At 40.9% G+C, this 21150-nt stretch overlaps 1 protein-coding gene across 1 annotated transcript in view; it reads left to right on the plus strand.

Moving 5' to 3' along the window:
- The first annotated feature begins 1797 nt into the window (after nucleotides 1-1797).
- Nucleotides 1798-21150, plus strand: part of trim71 (tripartite motif containing 71, E3 ubiquitin protein ligase) — a 42802-nt gene continuing 23449 nt past the window's right edge. The window contains exon 1 of the mRNA XM_063066665.1: nucleotides 1798-3426. Within this exon, the coding sequence (XP_062922735.1) occupies nucleotides 2512-3426 (915 nt within the window). The 5' untranslated portion in view covers nucleotides 1798-2511. The remainder of the gene's footprint in view (nucleotides 3427-21150) is intronic.

The raw sequence follows: 21150 nt of genomic DNA on the forward strand, positions 1-21150 counted from the left end.
AACTACAGGATACTCTACTCGCTATACTTCTTCTGAATTATGATCACTGCAGTCTGCATTTCCCTTTAAAAGTGTATTTTTTGAACAGTCTAAGCAAACTAATGACTTTACAATCTCCTGAATTATAAGGTGAACTTGACTCTTGTGACTGCGTGTACGGCTATGGTGGGGTAGCCATCACTGGCGGCAGGTGGTGTGTTGAGGCCCGCGAGCAGACAATTAACCCGTGCTCAGCTCCATTACTCCACACTGATTAAAATGTTGAGCCAGTGGAAAGCAAACCCGTGCCCTTCTCAATGTTAGCCAGTATCCCCCACCTGAACCCATCCCATCTGCTTGCATTTGACCCATCTCCCTCTCTTCTCGCTGCTACCATCGGGCAGGAGGTGCAGGAGTCTTGCAAAGGAAAGGGGCAGAAGCTAGAGTAATAAGGTGAGGGAGGGAAGGAGTACGAGCTGGAAGTGACATCTGAAGCCAGGTGAGCGAGAAGGTAGATGGGTGGACGAGAGAGGGAGACCCAAGACCTCAACAGGTGAATGGCCGGTAGCACTCACATCTACAGTGATGAAATGCTTTGAGAGGTTGGTCATGACTAGACTGAACTCCTGCCTCAGCAAGGACTGGGACCCATTGCAATTTGCCTATCACCATAATAGGTCAATGGCAGATGCAATCTCAATGGCTCTCCACATGGCTTTAGACCACCTATGTCAGGCTGCTGTTCATTGACTATAGCTCAGCATTTAATACCATCATTCCCACAATCCTGACTGAGAAAGTTGCAGAACCTGGGCCTCTGTACCTCCCTCTGCAATTGGATCCTCAACTTCCTAACCGGGAGACCACAATCTGTGTGGATTGGTGATAACATATCCTCCTTGCTGACGATCAACACTGGCGCACCTCAAGGGTGTGTGCTTAGCCCACTGCTCTACTCTCTATATACACATGACTGTGCGGCTAGGCATAGCTCAAATATCATCTATAAATTTTCTGAAGATACAACCATTGTGGTAGAATCTCAGGTGGTGACAAGAGGGCGTACAGGAGTGAGATATGCCAACTAGTGGCGTAGAATGTTGCTAGGACAGTTCTGGCCATATCATTGTAGGAAGAATATCCTTACCTGCAATGATGTGTTCAGAACATTCTTAAATACAATCTGGGAAAAGAATTCTACCCACCCCAGTCCATTGGCTGTTGCAAGTCTAAAAGTCACTGCATAGTTGGTTGAGGTGGAATACTTGGGTCCTGTTCCTCCTCCTCCACTGAGAAGAGGTCATGTTCTGGGTGGCATCTCACCCTAATGAAGGATGCCACCGTTTTGAGGCATTGTCTTTTGAAGTTGTCCTCGATGCTGGGAAGGCTAGTGCCCATGATGGATTTGACTGAGTATGCAGCTTTCTGCATTTTTCTTCCAATCCTGTGCAGTGCCCTCTGCATATGAGACTGTGATGAAAACAGTTAGAATACTCTCCACAGTATATCAGTAGAAATTTGTTAGGCTCTTTGGTTACATACTAGGTCATATATGATGCCAGATGGATATGATGTTCTATAATCTACAAATCTGGGAATTGAGTATGAGGAAATGGGACAAGTCTCCGTAGTTGCTTCTATACTCAAGGTGCCGGAGTGAAGGGTAACAGGGGGCAGAAAATCTCAATCCCATGTACATGGAGTGCACACGTATGTTTTCATGATTCTTGTGTGTGCTTATTGGTAAAATAGAATGATAGAAAGCTCATGAAAGTTGAAGATGAAGATATTTATCAAGTAACCAGGAACCCAGCAAACATAGGGTTTGTCCATTTCTCTCCAGATGCTGCCTGACCCGCTGAGTTTTATAAGTTGCGCCGGGTTTCCAACATCTGGGATATGCGATGTTCTTTCTGAAATCGGTGTATGAGATTGAATTCGCTCGCGGCTGGTTTCTTGCAACAAAGAAACGAGCAGCGACAACCCACCCCCCAACGCCCGCTCAGTTTAACATTGCCACAGTACGTGTCCGGCACCCCCAGGGCCGCTCCGATCGAAGATGCCAGTGAGGGCTAATCATCTCCTCTCAGATATTATGAATGGGTTATATTTAAAAAAAAATGAATGGACGCTGGGGTAGAAGGCTGGTTACGCGCTGTTGCTCGCACCTGACGCTAAAGAGGAGTTGCGTGGTGACGTCAGCGACGGCGCCCCGCCCGACGTTAGAATGCAAGCCGGCTAGAGAGGGGGGAAAAAAAGAAGCGGGCGCGCGAGGTGGCCGGAGCTGCTGCTCGAGAGGAAAAGTGCGAGAGAATGGAGCGTGCGCTGGGGCGAGGCGGCGGCCGGGGGCGACGCTGAGGGGGAGGAGGTGTCACCGGGGAGTGGGGGACCGAGGGGCCGACTGGAGTTTGGGGGGTGGGTGGGAGGGGAGGGGAACCCCCACTGTCCCGGCTCGGCCTTGCCCTGCCCTCCGCGGGCCACCCCGCACACGGCGCCTCCGCGGGGGGAATATGAGCCCCCGCCGGCCCGTCAATGTGGCTATCTCGCTCGCTGCACAGGGGAGCGGTTCTCGCTGAGGAAGCGGAGCGGCTGCCCTCCCGGTCGGCCGAGCTGGCCCAGGGCCACTTCTACCCGCGCTGCTACCAGCGCTCCGAGGCCGCCATGGCCGCACCGTTCTGCGGCCAGGAGCAGCAGCAGCAGCCGCCGCCGTGCCAGGACCAGCAGGGCCTAGGCCCAGCCCGACCCGAAGCGCCGCCGCCGCGACAGGAGTCGCTACCTCCGCCGCAGCAGCAACAGTGCGGCCTCTGCTGCGCCCGGGGCCCCGGGTCGCGCTCCCGTTCTAGCCCGGCTGACGAGCTGCGCCTGCTGCCTTGCCGCCACTCCTTCTGTCAGGCGTGCCTAGAAGCTCACGGCGGCAGGCGGCGGCGGCCCGGGGGCCCTAGCAGCAACAACAACGGCGGGCCGGCCCCTCACCGCGTCCGGCCCGAGGCCGAGCCCTCGCCTCCCGCCGCGTCGTCGTCCTCCTCTTCCTCCTCCTCCTCGGCCAACTCGTGCGGGCCTCCCGACCTGGCCTGCCCCATCTGCGACAGCCGCATGCCGGCCGCCGACAACGACGGGCTGCCCGCCGACCTGCTGCTACTCAACAACCTGCTGGACGTGGTGTCGGCGGCCGAGGACGAGCTGGACGGAGGCGTGCAGCGGCGGAGCCGCGCCAAGGGCTCGCAGTCGGGCTGCAGCTCCTGCGACGAAGGCGCGCCGGTGACTTCCCGCTGCATGGACTGCGCTGAATACCTGTGCGATCACTGTGTCCGGGCGCACCAGCGGGTCCGGCTCACCAAGGAGCATGTCATCCAGCGCTTCAGGCAGCACCATTACAACCAGCAGCCGTTCGCCAGCCTGCCGCTCGCACATGACCGGCTCAGCTACTGCCAGCACCACGACAACCAAGTAGGTCTGAGGTCGGGTCAGCTCTGCTATTGGGGAGCAAAATAGTTCTGCACTTGCAAACAAAGCTAAGGTTTACATTTTTCAAATCGGAATTTTGATAAGAATTGGTGGAATTTTAACGATTTACGAAAACGTCATTCAATTCCTCATTAATGAAGTTTTATTTGCTGTCATTTTAATTTTTCGTATTTGTGTCACGTAAACCCGTGTCATCAACAACAATATTCACGATATTGTATACTTTTGATATCGGGAAGTCACAATGTTAACGTTTGGGATGATCTAAGTTTTAATTAACGACGCAAATTGCGGGAGGTACTCGGGCAGCATCTCTAGAAATGTGTAAACAGTCGACGTTTCGGGTCGAGACCCTTCAGGACGGCTTTAATTATACTTCCAAATAAGCGAATTTGATTTCTGGGGAAAAAAAATTTATTCAACGTGCTTAGTGTTCCATGCACAGCGTTAAACACCGGGTTATTCGTTTACTCCCCCCCCTCCCCGAAAATGTTGCGATGACCCTACTTTGGATGCTGGTCGAGCCGTGAAACTGCTCACAAAGATGGCAATGATTCAATCATTGCAATCGTCAGCTTATTAGTATTTGTCTCAAATAAGTTATAAGCAAATCTAATCTGCAGGCAGTGTCTTTTCGTGGGATTTGTAATCATTCTGATCAAATTCTTTAGTGCGATGACGATATTGTATTGCTCGATGTTTTCGTTTCAACGATATTTTACCTTTGGTTACAAATTCCGACAATTATGATTTTCCATGTTGGAATATGCTAAAAATCCAGCAATGCAATTTACTTCATATTAAATTTTAATCTGAAAATTTATTTGACTAATAATTTTTATTTTTTAAAATGTGGTGATTTTATTTTCCTAGCCTCGATTAAAGACGCCGACCACTCTCCTTCGATGGTGTCAGTTCGTTAATGTGCCACCTTGAAACAATGTTTTGGAAAACGTGGTATGGGAGCAACAACAGTTTAGTAGTGTAGCAGGCCATGTTCCTCATCTCGAGCTAGTGATGCGCGGTCTCCATTCATGTCCCTGCCACAACATATCAATAGCGTATCGATTTGTCCTGGCATGTCGGCCGGTCGGAAATAATTTAATTCAGCGCCCTGGAGTATTTTAAAAAGTCTGATTTTTTTTTAGATTTGGCATGTGTGCGCGTACACGTGCCGTCCTTCCCTTCCAATCTAGGGTTGCTCGGCTTGTTTTTCGAGAAGAAAATGGTGCCTGCTGTTGGGCGGGCTGAGTCAGAGCGTGCGATAAAGCAATTAGATCCATTCATGTTTTGCATGCTGCAAGCGAAAGGGCTTTGTCCCCCTTTGCAGATCACTCTACGAACAGCGTGAAGGTAGAGCCGTTCACTGTTAACTCGCATTAAACGAGAGCACGATATCAATTGGCTGTTATCTAATTGTTTATAAACGAAGATTTTCCATTCAAAATAGAGAAAAAATACCCAACTATTTAGCGTACGCTACATAAATAATGGGTTTAGTCATTGGAATTTGGTAATTTTTGTAGGGAGTGCTTCAAAATCTAGGTGAGAAACAAACTTTACATTTGGTACATAAACCCATTTCAAGGGTGCTTTTCACAAAAATCCAAAGGGCAAATGTGCAGGGTTATTGTGAAGACTTAAAAGGCTGAAGAAAAAACTTCAAACAGTTCCTAGATTAGTTTTAGTTTAAGTTAGTGTGCACTGTGCTATAAAGTCATGAGCATTTCAACATGCTTCATATCTGTGGTTGGGAGGAGTACTTGAATATGTTTGGTGTTCATTTTTCTATGTTTCTGGTACTCCCATGGGTGAAACAATTGTGTATTATTACATTGTTGGAATGTCTTTTTTTTTCCTCTCGAAGACTTAGATACATTTTTTGAGGGTTGGATGTTGTGTTTGGGGAAGTGGTGGTATTCTTTCCTCATAGTGAGATTTCAGAGCAGGGCTGACCACAGTAATGCATTTCTGACCAGTGTTGATCTTAGAACCTGAACCATGATTGATTAATTCTGTCATTATTTGAGTAGTGGTGAGTCCTTCAGTATTATTTGCAGATGTTATTAGGATTTGTTAATTGTTGGAGGACTGAAGGGTGTTCCACACGTGGCTAACCAAAAATGGCATCAAGTTGAAAAGGAAGTTATACAATGTTGCAGAGATTAGTGGAATTGATTTTAGAAACTAGGAAAGATTAAGTTGAAATTGAGGTTGACATTAGATTGAGAATCTAGCAAGAAAACTAAAAATAGAACTCTACAAAAATCTGCAGAATGGCTGAGGTAAACTTTTGTCTTTTTGTAGGACAAGAATTAATAGCAAATAGGAATTGTTAGAGACTGAACAAATATGTTTGTCTTCATAGCTGGAGACGTCTGTTTTTTTAAATACAGTGGTAGAAAGCCAGGGGGAAGAGAATTTATTTCCCCTCACACGATGAAATCCACTAGGCATCCAATGAGATATCAGCAGACAGATTCCATGGCCTTTGTTATGAGGCCTTAAAGAAGTGACTCCAGAAATATTGGATTCAGTAGGTGCAGCCTTCCAATCGCCTACTATTTAAGAGAAACGCTGATTGACCTTGCATCTTTTTGGTGGGGGGGGTGGGGAGGATGATGGAATCCAATATTAAGAAAGTGGGAGCAGGATGTAGAGAAAATCAAATAATGACCATGTTTTTTTTGAAAGCGGAATGGCTTTAGATAACTTCATTGCAGCTCTTTTAGGGTGGCAAGGAGGATAAAGGTGGGAACCATTGGATATCTTGTTAATTGGACTTCTAAAAAGCAGTTGATAAGGTCTTCATGAATAGGATTGTTTTCTGTTAATTAGTCAGCCTGGATAATTTGAAAGTTGGGACATCAATTAGTACAGTAACTTGCATTAGTATGGTAACAGTACAGTAATTAGTACAGTAACTTGCAATCAAAGTTCATACAGAATGTATTGCAGCCAAATTTGCTGAGAAAGCAAATTATGGGATTTCATCTGCAGAAGATTACACTTACCAGATGGAAGATAATGCAGGAGAATGTGAAGCTACTCACTTAGCTTAGGGAGAATAGTAAAGCGGAATGATTAACATGAAAGACATTGGGGCATGTGTCCTTGTACAAGAAACTGAGTTACGGGAAGCAAATTGGACTTCATTGTAAAAGGGAAGGAGCAACAAACTTGTACGGCAACACTCGGACAGCATTTGGAGTACTTACTGCATGCTACTTTTACTTAAAGGGATAAAAAGTTCATTATTTTACTTGCTGTGAAGGTGTTTAAGGAAACAGTAAATGGATTAGGCCCCTATCAGTTGAAGTTTTAGAAGAATAAGATGTAATTCTATTGAAATGTGGGATTTTGAAGGGCTTGAGAGGCTGTGGGTAATGTAGAACAAGGGAGAACAGTTTTAAAGTAAGCTGCTAGTTCTGAGGATTGAAACTATGCAGTGCTTTAGAAAGCAGTAGGATGCTGCATTATTAAAATCTTCATGAAGATGGAAGCAGGCAGCAAAGGCTGCATGGTATTCTTCATTTATCTCCTAATTTATTCTGTGAATAACTACCTATTGTCATAGTCTCATTGCAGCACAATTCAATGGTTGAAGTTATTAATGATTTGTACAAATATTTGGATGGTCCATGGAATTGGTCTAGTTTTCTGAACCAGCTGATCATGTTATAGATAGCATTTTCATTGAAATGTGGGTTCAAGTCTGCTTTATTTCCCTCAAATCATTGCATTGGTTTCTGAATAATCTACCCATCATGTTTTTGTGTATATATTATTCATTTACCTTCTAAAAGCTACTATTAAATGTTCTACTATTATAAAAATCCTTTATATAACTTAAAAATTTTAACATGGGTTTCTCTTTAGTAATTATACTCCTGGGTTAGAAACTAGTGGTCATTTGGGCTTTTGATTACAAGCAAGCCACCCAGGCTGTTCAGGTGATGCATTAAATTATCTCCACAAATTGCAACCAAAAATCCCATGCCACTTCCAAGAGCAGAAGAGTTTTGGCTAATGATTCTCACTTATTATTAAAATAGCTTATGTGGTCACTTTTTTGTGATAGTCAATTGTCCCACACATTTTCCTATATTACAACAGTAACTAAAATTTAAGTGATACTTTTTTTTACAGAAATCTTGTGGATATAAATGCCTATTTATAAATACAATAAATAGCAGTCAATTTCACTTTACGTAGAGAATCTAATAACTGGATTTTAGACCACTCAATTGAATTAATTTATGGATATGCTGTAATGATATGCCCATGATTATTGGAATTAATTTATTGCTTTGGATCCTCTTTAGTTCAATGCTAGAATAATTTCTGCACAATTTTTATTAGAATATTTGTATATTCAGCTCTCAATATATTCAAACTACAAATACTTGGTTTTGAATGTAATTCTGATGTTTGCCTAAATCATTTTTAGTTCACCAAACCTCCCTTTTTTTGTACCTTTTGAAAGATACTAGTGGAAAAAGATTATTCTGTTTTTATCAAGTTTCCATCACTTTGTTCTGGCTTAATGTTTGTGGTGAGCCAAGATGCAAAGTGTAAGTTTTAAGTTGGCACTTGTTTGAGGATTCGGTGCAGGGTGGGGGTAAGAGAGAGAGCAATTAGTGTGTTCTTTTCTTCAAATTTCTTTTCAAAGGATTTATTCCGTCTTTCTATTATGCCTCATAGTTGCAGCATCTCTCTCAGCAGGCCTCCTTCATGGAAAATCATGACAACAGTAAAAGTTGTGTGGGAGGGTAGCTGGCATTTGAACCTTATGGTCAAAATGGAGCCAAAGTTGCAGGATGTTGGTATGGCTGGTTCAGTGGGAACAAGTTGCTAATCAACAAGATTAAGTCTTTAGAATGTTAAAGGTTTTCAGTGCCAAGATTATGCCTTTGCGTGAATTGCATCTTTTTTTTGTGTATCGGATCACAACTTGGAGTCAGTCATGGGAAATGCATGATGAATATTTTTATAGTTAATTTGTATGCAGGAGTTATTGGTAATAGATTTTCTGGCTTTTTGACGATATCACAACATGAGTTACTGAATTTGTGATCTAAATGGTCAAGCCTTCATTAGTGAATAAACAGAGCAATCCCAGTACAAATTTACAACATTGTTCTCGGCTTCATGAATCTGAGAACAATAGAAGTATTTAAGTAAGGCAGTAAGAAACTTCTACAAATTGTTGGCCAGCTCAAAAATGTTCCTGCCCAAAAGCTTCTTCATTTGGGCATTTAGACACAAGTGGGGGGGGGTGGGGGGAAGAGATGCATGAAGAAAATACTGCTTTCTAGTGGCAACAATTGACTCATCATATAAATCAGTAAAAGTTGTTACATTTTGAAGTGGATGGTTGGCAAGTAAGTTCAATGAAAATGTGAAACACATACTAGAGTGACTGACATCCAGTGATATAGTATAGATTTGTATGCTGTTTGACTAGGGGGTGCCATGTTTATCTGCATGTGGTGTTCCTCTTGCTAAACCAATTGTACCTGGCTGGTTCTGCTCACTTTTGCTGACTGGAGTGCTCGATTTGTATAATTGGGAAGTCATTGGGTGTTAACCTGTATCCTGATGCTAGGAGCTTTTGAGTGAATTAATAAATACAACCGAATATCCTGCTAATTTTGATAGTTTTGGCCAGTTAAGTATTTTAAACTGTGACTTCCTTGCTGCATTTGCTCCATGTGACCTTTTTCCACTGCATGCTGCACAGCTGTGTAGTTTTATTGATTGTGCAGAGTGAGGACCCCATGGTGGTGAACTAAATTTAATGTTGTGCTTCAGGCATTTTCTACAAATCTATATATAGGTTTACTTCTTTGAATTTGTTAAGGATGTCTTCAGCTTCATAATTTTTCTGGGCGTAACAAGGAGACACTTGCTATGCTCAACTGTTTTAATGATGAACGGCACAACAGTTGGGCCTATTCCATTTCCTACTCACAGCTGCTTTCCATGTGTGCAAGCCAACTTGCTAACCGGTAATAACTTGAAGTAAATGTGTATGTTAATTGTTAAGCATATAGTTAGTCTAAGTTTAAACAAGTTATTTTCTAACTGTGTATATGAAATTATTTTGATTTATCCAATTTCTCTCCTACCCTGCTGCAGAGTTTTCATTGAACTCCTTGGTATCGTGTTCAAACTGATCTTCAAAAATATTTCTCGGTAAATAAATACCATGACACTGAAGCTTATGGAGTACTCATTTGTCTCTTTAAAGGTTACTTAGAATAGATTTGGAATGACTTTTGGAATAACCATATAACAATTACAGCACGGAAACAGGCCATCTTGGCCCTTCTAGTCCGTGCCGAACTCTTACTCTCACCTAGTCCCACTGACCTGCACTCAGCCCATAACCCTCCATTCCTTTCCTGTCCATATATCTATCCAATTTAACTTTAAACGACAACATCGAACCTGCCTCAACCACTTCTGCTGGAAGCTCGTTCCACACAGCTACCACTCCCTATCAATAGACCAAATCTTTTTTGGTGGTTTGGCTTTTTTTAAAACTCAAATACTTAGTTCCATTTGTGAAGGAATATCTCTTGTTACCCACCATCCCGATTGGGACGTTTATTGCATTATTTTGGTGGTTTAAGATTTTGGAACTCTCCAATTGATATTTCTTGGTTGCAGGTGGATTTCACTTGTACAGGAATGCTGAATACAACCATCTCCTATTGTTGATAGGCCACATTAAAATGTCTGACTTAACAACATTTCCAGCAGTGAACACCTTCACTATCTCTGTCCCCATCCTTTATCAATCATTATGTCTTACAAATTTTTAATTTCTGATGTGCTTTTGCATTAAAGACCCCAGGTGAGAAGAAATTAGTTTGGATAGTTAAATTTCATGGGCCTCTAAAATGAGTCCACCAGATGCTGTCAGGTAGCATTTGTTGAAGAGCTGTCCTTTAATGCTGGTGACCTTTTGTCAGACAATAGAACCATAGAACATTACAGCACAGAAACAGGCCTTTTGGCCCTTGGCTGTGCTGAACCATTTTTCTGCCTAGTCCCATTGACCTGCACCTGGACCATATCCCTCCATACACCTCTCATCCATGTACCTGTCCAAGTTTTTCTTAAATGTTAAAAGTGAGCCCGCATTTACCACTTCATCTGGCAGCTCATTCCACACTCCCACCACTCTCTGTGTGAAGGAACCCCCCCCCCCAATGTTCCCTTTAAACTTTTTCCCCCTTAACCGATGTCCTCCGGTTTTTTTCTCCCCTAGCCTCAGTGGAAAAAGCCTGCTTGCATTCACTCCATCTATACCCATCATAATTTTATATACCTCTAACAAATCTCCCCTCATTCTTCTATGCTCCAGGGAATAAAGTCCTAACCTATTCAACCTTTCTCTGTAACTGAGTTTCTCAAGTCCCAGCAACATCCTTGTAAACCTTCTCTGCACTCTTTCAACCTTATTAATATCCTTCCTGTAACTTGGTGACCAAAACTGTACACAATACTCCAAATTTGGCCTTACCAAAGCCTTATACAACCTCATCATAACATTCCAACTCTTATACTCAATACTTTGATTTACAAAGGCCAATGTACCAAAGGCTCTCTTTACGACCCTATCTACCTGTGACGCCACTTTTAGGGAATTTTGTATCTGTATTCCCAGATCCCTCTGTTCTACTGCACTCCTCAGTGTCCTACCATCCACCTTGTATGTTCTACTTTGGTTTGTCCTTCCAAAGTGCAATACCTCACACTTGTCTGTATTAAACTCCATCTGCCATTTTTCAGCCCATTTTTCCAGCTGGTCCAAATCCCTCTGCAAGCTTTGATAACCTTCCTCACTGTCCACTACACCTCCAATCTTTGTATCATCAGCAAATTTGCTGATCCAATTTACCACATTATCATCCAGATCATTAATATGGATGACAAATAACAATGGACCCAGCACTGATCCCTGTGGCACACCACTAGTCACAGGCCTCCACTTGGAGAAGCAATCCTCCACTACCACTCTCTGGCTTCTTCCATTGAGCCAATGTCTAATCCAATTTACTACCTCTCCATGTATACCTAGCGACTGAATCTTCCTGACATGTGGGACCTTGTCAAAGGCCTTACTGATGTACATGTAGACAACATCTACTGCCTTCCCTTCATCCACTTTCCTGGTAACCTCCTCGAAAAACTCTTAATAGTTTGGTTAAACATGACCTACCACGCACAAAGCCATAATTTCTAAATACTGTGAAAAAACTGATAAAATTAAAAATCATCTGGTTTTCAAATGCTGCATAAAGGTGTGTGTGTGGACAGCCTCCCCGTCTGATTTGTCATCCTTATCTGTAGAGGGTGGGGAAAGAAATTCTAGTGGATGCTTTCCTACAATGATGGTTGATTTATGGCAGGTGGTGTAACTGGTGTAGAATAACTGCTAAGGCACTTTCTAGCTGAGTTGCCAATGAATTTTGTTGCAGTGACAATATAGAAGTTGTCATTTAACAAGGTATAGTGACTAAATTTGTACGAGTAGCTACTTATTTTTCTACCGATTACTCTTTTTCCCCTTCCCCAATTCTCAGAGAAAGTGAATTAAAAAAAAAAATCAGTTCAGGCAACATTTATGAAGCAGAAAATAGTTAATGTTTTGGGTCAATGACATTTCATCTGTGCTGGCCTTGAGTTGACCCCCCCCAAATGCTTTGTCCTCACAAATTGGTAATTTCTAAATAATATACCCCACCTTGTCAGCAAATCCTAACCGTGTTAACAGAATGAATTGTGGGTTATTTAGGGTTTATGTTGCACATTTATGGATTTAAGTTGACTGCATTGTCATATTATCTGCATTAAGTTGCTTGGTGTTGTCTGACAGATTTATCACATTTCAGTTTTAATATCAAACACAGTACATACTCAGTGAATTACTTCCCACTTGCTTCTGTGGTAGCATGACCAGTATTGATTCATTAACAATTAGTGATATGTTAACCCAAAGCTTGCTTTGCTCCAAAGATACTGACCTGTTTCCAGCATTCTACAGTTGGAGTGCTGTAGTTCTAACTTGAAGATTTAGATTTCAAAATGTAAAAAACCAGGTCTAGTGCCCTCTCTTTCTGTGATAAGAGATATCTGCAGCAGGCACTTCAAAACACTGGAGTGATATCATGAGCACTGTCTATACAAAATTCCGGAGTCTGTCGGCAGAGTTGGTGTGCGTGTGTCAGCCTGATCTCCCAAATCTTTTATAACAATCGTTCTGATTCCACTGAGTGGATTCTGGTCTCGTCACATTTGCATGCTCAACAGCATGCTTTAGAAATGGATGCACTATCCTTGTGCCATGAAATGACCAGATGGGCAGAGAAAAAATTGAGGCATTCTGAAAATTTCTTGCAACATTTGTACTTTCTAATGGGAATCTCTGCCCTGTGACCACAAAATGTAGAAAGAACATTTGAAATTGCGTTAAGCTCTTGAAGCTATTTCAGGAACAGCTATAATTCTGATGGAAGGGATGGCAGGGTTAAGGTTCTCTTCCAAACTAGTCACCCGCCTTCCTATTACACACCTTCTGCTCATGTGATGGAAAATGCAGTATCCACAATGGTCTCATCAGTTACAGAGCTGGGTCTGAAAACAAGTAATCTCGATTTAAAGGATCTCCTGAGAAGAGAAGAGCATGGCAAATTTGGTTAGCTTCTGATCTGAGATCCCCAAAACAGGAGAGCTAAAGAGTGGGTAGTTTGGGAATATGGGAATTCTAACATGACAAAGGAAATGCATTTTGAAATTGGGAATGGTTCAGCTGAACATTTGAAGTCAGCAGAAGCAACTTTATTTTCCGTTGTTCTTGACCTTTGGGTGATTTGACATGAGGTGGCCACAATGGGGAGTATAACCATATAACAATTGCAGCACGGAAACAGGCCATCTCAGCCCTTCTAGTCCGTGCCGAACGCTTACTCTCACCTAGTCCCATCTACCTGCACTCAGCCCATAACCCTCCATTCCTTTCCTGTCCATGTATCTATCCAATTTTTTAAAAAAATGACAATCGAACCTGCCTCTACCACTTCTACTGGAAGCTCGTTCCACACAGCCACCACTCTCTGAGTAAAGAAGTTCCCCCTCGTGTTACCCCTTAACTCTCAGCTCACGTCCTCTTGTTTGAATCTCCCCTACTCTCAATGGAAAAAGCCTATCCATGTCAACTGTATCAATCCCCCTCATAATTTTAAACACCTCTATCAAGTCCCCCCTCAACCTTCTACGCTCCAAAGAATAAAGACCTAACTTGTTCAACCTTTCTATGTAACTTGGGTGCTGAAACCCAGGTAACATTCTAGTAGATGTCCTCTGTACTCTCTCAATTTTGTTGACATCTTTCCTATAATTCAGTGACCAGAACTGTACACAGTACTCCAAATTTGGCCTCACCAATGCCTTGTACAATCTTAACATTACATCCCACCTCCTATACTCAATGCTCTGATTTATAAAGGCCAGCATACCAAAAGCTTTCTTCACCACCCTATCCACATGAGATTCCACCTTCAGGGAACTATGCACCATTATTCCTAGATCCCTCTGTTCTACTGCATTCCTCAATGCCCTACCATTTGCCATGTGTGTCCTATTTTGATTAGTCCTACCAAATATAGCACCTCACTCTTATCAGCATTAAACTCCATCTGCCATCTTTCAGCTCACTCTTCTAACTGGCTTAAATCTCTCTGCAAGCTTTGAAAGTCTACTTCATTATCCACAACGCTACCTATTTTAGTAACAACTGCATACTTACTAATCCAATTTACCACCCCATCATCCAGATCATTAATGTATATGACAAACAACATTGGACCCAGTACAGATCTCTCCACCACTACTCTCTGGCATCTTGTATCTTGTCCCTTGTGTGATCATCTTTCACCCTGAGCACAAACTGGACATCATCTGAAAATTCACGAATCATTTAAATACTAAGCTTTTGATTCCATGGTAGCTGGCCACCAGCATGGAGGTTAATTTATGGTCTTTATTTCACTCTGGAATTGGACTGTTATAAATTTGGCTCTATTTTAAAAATTTGGTGCGTGATCTGAGAGTAAGCTGTACTCTACAATTTTGTGGAGAAATTGTTTCTGTATGGGTCACTTAAAATGAAACTGGTTAATGTTTCAGGCTCTGGATTGTTTTTCATGTAGGTTGGAATTGGGTGCACTGGTAAAGGATTTTCTGTGCAAGTAGCTGGGGGGGGGGGTGGGGAAGTTAATTTGATTCTGCTTGTAGTTACTTTTGAGTAAATTTGTGTGTATATTCATACTTGACCAAATCTGTGGTTTTAAGAATATCCACTAAAACGGGTTCCCAAACTGGGGTCTACGAACCTTTGCTTAATGGTATTATTGGTTCATGGCGTTAAAAAAGGTTGGGAATCCCTGCACTAAAGGAAGAAAACATTGAGTTGGTGGTTACTTTTAAGGGAATTTGCTATTAGAACTCGATAAGAAAAAATACTTCTCATAAACAATAGCGTAGCAATTAGAGCAGCAGCAATCACCAATCAGTGTTTGATTCCTACCACTGTCTGTAAGGAGTTTCTGTGTTATTCCTGGACTCTGTGGGTTTCCTTCAAGTGTTCAGGTTTCCTCCTACATTGCAAAGACTTGTGGTTGGGGTGAACACCCAAGTATTTGTACTCTTCCAGAATGTATACAGGACTCGTAACAGTCCTCTTCCTCCATCTTCCTGGTTTAGACCACATTCAGGTGCAGGTGATTTCTCATGCACCACTTGTCCACCAGTCCTCTGTACTCTGACTGCTGCCCATCTCTGATACATCTAACCACTGCAGAGTCATCAGAGAATTTCTGCAAGTGGCAAGACTCAGTTGTACTGAAAGTCAGGTGTACAGTATGAACAGAAACAGACAGTACAATCCCTTCTTCAGTGCCACTCAAGATAGAAAACTACCCAGTCCTACAAATTGGAGTCCATCAGGTAGTCAGTAATCCAGGGGATAGCGTATTTGTCTCCGCCCATCCATTGCAGCTTCTCACTCTGAAGAAGTGGCTGGATTGTATTGAAAGCACTAGAGAAATCAAAAAATGTGATTCTCGCAATGCCACCAGCATCATCCAGCTGGGACTGAGCTCACTGTAACAGGTAGATGATGGCATCATCTAGTCCCACATGGGGTTGGTGGGCAAACTGTTAGCTTAAACAATTTAAGAGGCTAAATGACAATTAACTGATATGATGCCTGATATCTTCGCTACTGATTCAATACATCTTAGGAATTGTTATTTGATAGAAGCATTTCATGAGGTGAGGAAATCAATTTTGCATTTGAGGACTTAATAATCTGGTTTTACTATTTTGGAGCAACTGATACCAAATTATTGTAAATGTGCTGCTACAATGTATTGAGGAAGCATTCTGATCCCTACATTTATCAGTAAATTTATTTCAGTAAATACATTCACGTATATGTATATTTCCTTGCGCATTACTACTTTAATTCTAGGCCATTATATATTTTGATAGTAACGTAGATTATAGCAGTTGCGTGTGTTTGTGTTCAAAGAGTAGTGATTTTTGTTGCTGATGGTGATAAATAAGCAGGAAGACAATTCTGAACTGTTCTATTTTGAGGTTTCAAGCTTTCAGGCTTGGAGATGCTGGAAACGGACAGGAGTAAAAATGAAATTATTTTGCTACTTCAAGTTGGAGACTATGGAGAATTTGAAGGTATCAACAAATCATCTTGAATGTTACAGTGAAAATGAAGATCTCAAGGATGCAATCGTTGAAACATTCTATGAAGGCAGTCCATTGTTTGAACTAGATGATTGCATGGATTTTGTTCATTCTGTCAATCAAAAGTGTACATTGGATGAATTCCTTTATTAGGAACTAATGCAGGTCTATAGTACTGTATTGCTAGTCTTCTAATTTGTTCTATATTTCATCTAAATACAATTTGTTACTCAAACAGTAGTTTCTTTTTTTAAAATATAGCTTTTTAACTATTTCCATGCAACTTCGGATAATCGGAGCAGCTGCTTGGGCCAAGATGCACTGATCCCCATGTGTCCCAATTAACCAGATTCTACTGTATGTGAATAGTGACTACATAACTGATGACAGCTGTTGGTGGTATTGGCCTCTAGAGCTTGTTATTAATGTATGACCTTTTTTTTTTGTTACTGGTGACCTTGTGTTCCTGGAGATATGACCTTACATGCTTTGCTTTGAATTGAATGCTTGGAGTAAGACTGTAGGCATCTAAGGTGAGAAGATTGAAGAGAACATGGGTTTTCTGCGGATGGTTGTATTTAAGTATTTTGGGGATGGGGTCTTTTTTTTCCCCTTTCAAATACAATTGTGATTTAAGTTGATGTTTAGAAACATAGAATTTCATTTAGATGCTGTAGCTGGCCATGTATCCCCGAGACAGGTATAAGAAAAGTAAGCTGAGGTTCCAGAGCCTATTCAGTAATTTAACGAGAGTAGAATTTATTTTCTGATGTCTTTCATTGTTGAAATTGCCAGTCGGTTTTAAGGATTGTCCTGAAATTAATCTTCAGTTAAATGAAGTGAATCCAAGTGTAATGGTCAGAACAGACTCACGTGAATGGAGTGGTACGCAAGAAGGTAGAAGCAGAAGATTAAAGCTTTAGGTTGAGAAGTGGTGAGGCTGCCAGATTTCAAATCTGTGGAGGCCTGTTATGAAAATATTTTGAAACCAAGTATGGGAGATTGGAGTACAACAGGGAAATGTAGGTCATTGAAACTGGTACAAAACAATGAAGAATTTTTTTGGAATTTTACTGAGAATAGAAAATTGGTGACCATAAAAGTAGTGGAACTATTGAGCTTATAAATAACAAAAGCAAGGTTAACATTTTCCACAGCTTGGACTGCATAAATGTGCCTCTGGGTGATATAGATGGGTTGCTTTTAGTGTCCTCAGCCGCATTGACAGTTCACTGTTATGTAGTAGCTATAGCAGTATGTCAGTGAAGTTGTAGTTGCTAAGAGTGAAATATTTGATTTTGAAATTTCATAATTTGTCCTTGTGCTCCAGTTCATTTGGGCAATGTTTAACATTCTGGTCTGTTCCAGTTACCACAATAATACTAGTTTAGGCATTCCAAAAATGGTTTTAGAGCGTGGTAATTTTGTGGTATTTGATATTTGCGTTGTTCGTGTTAAAGTAGCAGTAATTGTGGCAAAAATTCACTTTTGTTTTGATCAAGTAAAATGCCAGGTATTGGAATAGTTTTTCGCTTGTTCTTCCAATCAGAACCTCTTGTGACTGAAAGGAGATAATTTAACAAAGTAATCAAACAAGTTTTGGAAGAGATACTTAATGACATCTTGCCATGTATGCTGTTTTAGGAAGAATTTTAGATCTTTTGCAAAGTCTGTTTGTACACAGTTGCTCACAGCTTTAAGGAAATAATTGGTTGACACAAGGTGAAGTTTAAGTGAATTACTAGCACTTAATACTGTTTTGGCATGTTGCTAGAACAGTTGAACCTGGCTTGTATCCAAACATTGACATGTCAACAATTGAGAGTAATGATTATACATTTTGTACCACCCTGTAGGCAAAGTTGAGGAAGGTTACACAGCAGAGCACAATTTCTGTACTAGCAGCTAGCCCAAAGTCTGGATGCTAGTTTTCTTTGTTTTTTTTCCCCCCAAGTTTTTGTCCATGAATGAAGTACTCTTATTTAGTATTTTCCCTCCATTTGTTATGTGACCTCCCCATTCACTTTTATGCTGCTGAACAGTTGAGATTATGGATTTAAAATGCTAGTGTACTCTTACTTTTCATGCTACTGGAATTACTAATGGAGTCAGGCAATGTAAATTATGATCTTCTATCCTGGATTTCAAAGTTCAAAGAAATTTATTATCAGAGTACATACATGTCACCACATACTACCCTGATATTCTTTTTTTGGGGGCAGTTGGTTTTAGCTGTTGGGATGCCTTCAGCAGAATGGGTGAAGCTCACAAGTTCTGAACTTTTAACAGTTGAATTCTTGCAATATTTGGTACTTATGCCTTTCCTACACTGTATATTTATTAAGCTTTAAAATATGGGATTGCTTGAACTGGATCAGAACTCGTGCTGAAAAAGTTTGATGATTGCCAGCATTTTACAAATAGTGGTGATACCAGAATTCTACTCCAGGGGTGTATTTCTTAGAATTATGTACATTAATTTTTCAGAGACCCTGAATTAAGCTTTGTGTGTGGTACTCTTGCATTTTATTTTTCATCATCTTTCTTTATGGAAATGTTCTACTTGTGAGTTAGTACCTGAAGAATTTGAGTAATTAAATTTTTTGGAAAGCACCTATTTGCGGTTGCAGAAATAACCACATCTAATTTGTCATAAAACCAAATCGGTAAAGTGTGCTACTTGTATCTTTGGGAATTGGCTTGTGTATTAGTCCTTATTGACAGTGGTGTTGTGGTTTAAAAAGGTTTAATACAGTAACATTTCACATCTGGGATGTTGCCAGCAGCAGCGTAGCCTGGCAGACGTCCAAATAACTCATTGTGTACTGTGGTTAGTGTTATGAGAGCCAGAGTTTTAAATTCTGATAAACATGTTGTTGTTCACTCCTGGACTTTTAAATACCTTGTCTTTATAAAATGTAAATGCCTGTCCAGCCTGTTATATGGACCAATTACATATGTTCAGTATATACATTTTTCTACCAGCTATGGAATTATACAAGAAAAGTAAAGCACTAACTGACCATTGAAGTTTAAACTTGTACGTTACAGAAATTTGCATTTAGTTGCCTCCCTTGTACTTCCTTATCCACTTAACTAGTTTTGCCTCCTACTATGGAGGTATTGCATTTAATCTTTCATAACTGTGGGAAGTTTCTAAGTACATCACAATCAAAACATGAACAAGATTCCACAAACAATTGTGTAATAATAATTGATCTGTTTCAATAATATCAATGTAACAATAAATAATGCTGACACATGGAGATGAACTCTTTTCTCTTCGGAAGTGGTTCTCCGGGATTTCTAGCATCCATTGGAGAATTTGGATGGGGGCTTCTGTTTCATATCTCAAGGATTAAACATTTTCAGTTTAAACTCAGAATAGGAATTGGGTTTATTTTCATGGTCTTATGGCAATGAATTTGCTTTGCAGCAGTGATACACAACAAAGGCATAAAATTACTACGTGTTCATGAATCATTGACAAATCTGGCAGAAGGGAAGAAACTTTCTGAATCACTGAATGTAAGTTTTCAGGCTCCTGCACCTTCTCCCTGTTGGTAATGAGAAGATGACATGGCCTGGAAGGGCAGGATGCTTAATGATGGGTGTCACCACCATTTTTCCCATTCATCTTTTTTTTGTATGTCCTTACTACATTTGTTTTTTACCCATTGCACATTCCTAAATCTTGACTTGCTGATCTCCCCTCTTTTGCTATTGCATGAAATAGAGCCCCATAAGCTGATGCCACGCAAAATGAGACTTTGTTCACCCTGGTTAATTGGTAGTCGTGCTCTGTGTCTTTATCGAGTACTTCAAGTGAGGTGGTTTTGGCCTTTGGTTAAATAGCCAAAATGCCACTAAAGGGGGTGTGTTTTTCAGTGCTTTAGTGTTGATATCTTAAGTCAATATGTGATTTTGTGAGTCAGTCAACAAAGTGGGCTTTACACCTAGGGCGTAGATAATTGAGAACTTTGAAATTTTCTGGTGGAGAGCATTTTGGACAAAATTTAAACTACATTTTATGTTATGGCCTTAAAGTTGGGCACCGGCTATGAGATGTCTATGGTCACAAACCTGATGTAGCCTTTTTTCCCATGGAAAATTATTTGGGGTAAAATAAAACAGATGGATTAGTCTTTTTCAACATTGAGAAGGGGAAGGACTTTTCTATCTATACAAGTTCCACAGAACCAAGTTGGATACATACCCTTGTTCTTCCTGAACTATCTTGTGTTAATACATTGGAGATTGATACTTCTTTAAAGATATGAATTTTGTTGAGTGTACAAAATATGCCAAAGGAGTTTATTGCCAAACAGACAAAAACATTGTATGAAGAGTTAAATTGAAGTTGTCTTGTGCTTCCTAATTCAAACATTGAGTTACTGTAATGTAGGTGTGAACAGTTTAAATACTAACAGGACATGTTGGTCCAGGATTGCTGTACCTTGACAGTCATTTTATGCAGAAAGTTGTCATTTATCTTAATGGCTGTTAATTCAAAGTCTTTGCTCTGCTTAACAAAGTTGCTACTGAAATCTTAAAAATAACTAAATTTTATAGATATTATGGGATTATTATTGAAAGTTGTAAACCTAAAGGTCATACCCAAGGAAATGCATATTTGTATTTTCCAATAACTAATGCGTTTCTCCTCTGTATTTTTCAACTTACAAATGAATATCAGTTTCATTTCAGCACCATGGCTTAGTAATGGGTTATCTGTTATGTTTTGAGTAGACTAAAACTTCAGTCACATCTTGTCCAGAAGGGAGTACAATAAAAGTTCACCTAGATTGAATTCTGGAATAGGATGGGTTTTTTTTATATGAGGAGGTAATTAAGCACCTTTGGGGACCCAACGCTCTGAGTTTATAAACAGAATTTCTTGCAGGTCTTGATGGTCAATGCAGAAATATT

The sequence above is a fragment of the Mobula hypostoma genome, chromosome 14, assembly GCF_963921235.1.
Source record: "Mobula hypostoma chromosome 14, sMobHyp1.1, whole genome shotgun sequence".
Taxonomy (NCBI): domain Eukaryota; kingdom Metazoa; phylum Chordata; class Chondrichthyes; order Myliobatiformes; family Myliobatidae; genus Mobula; species Mobula hypostoma.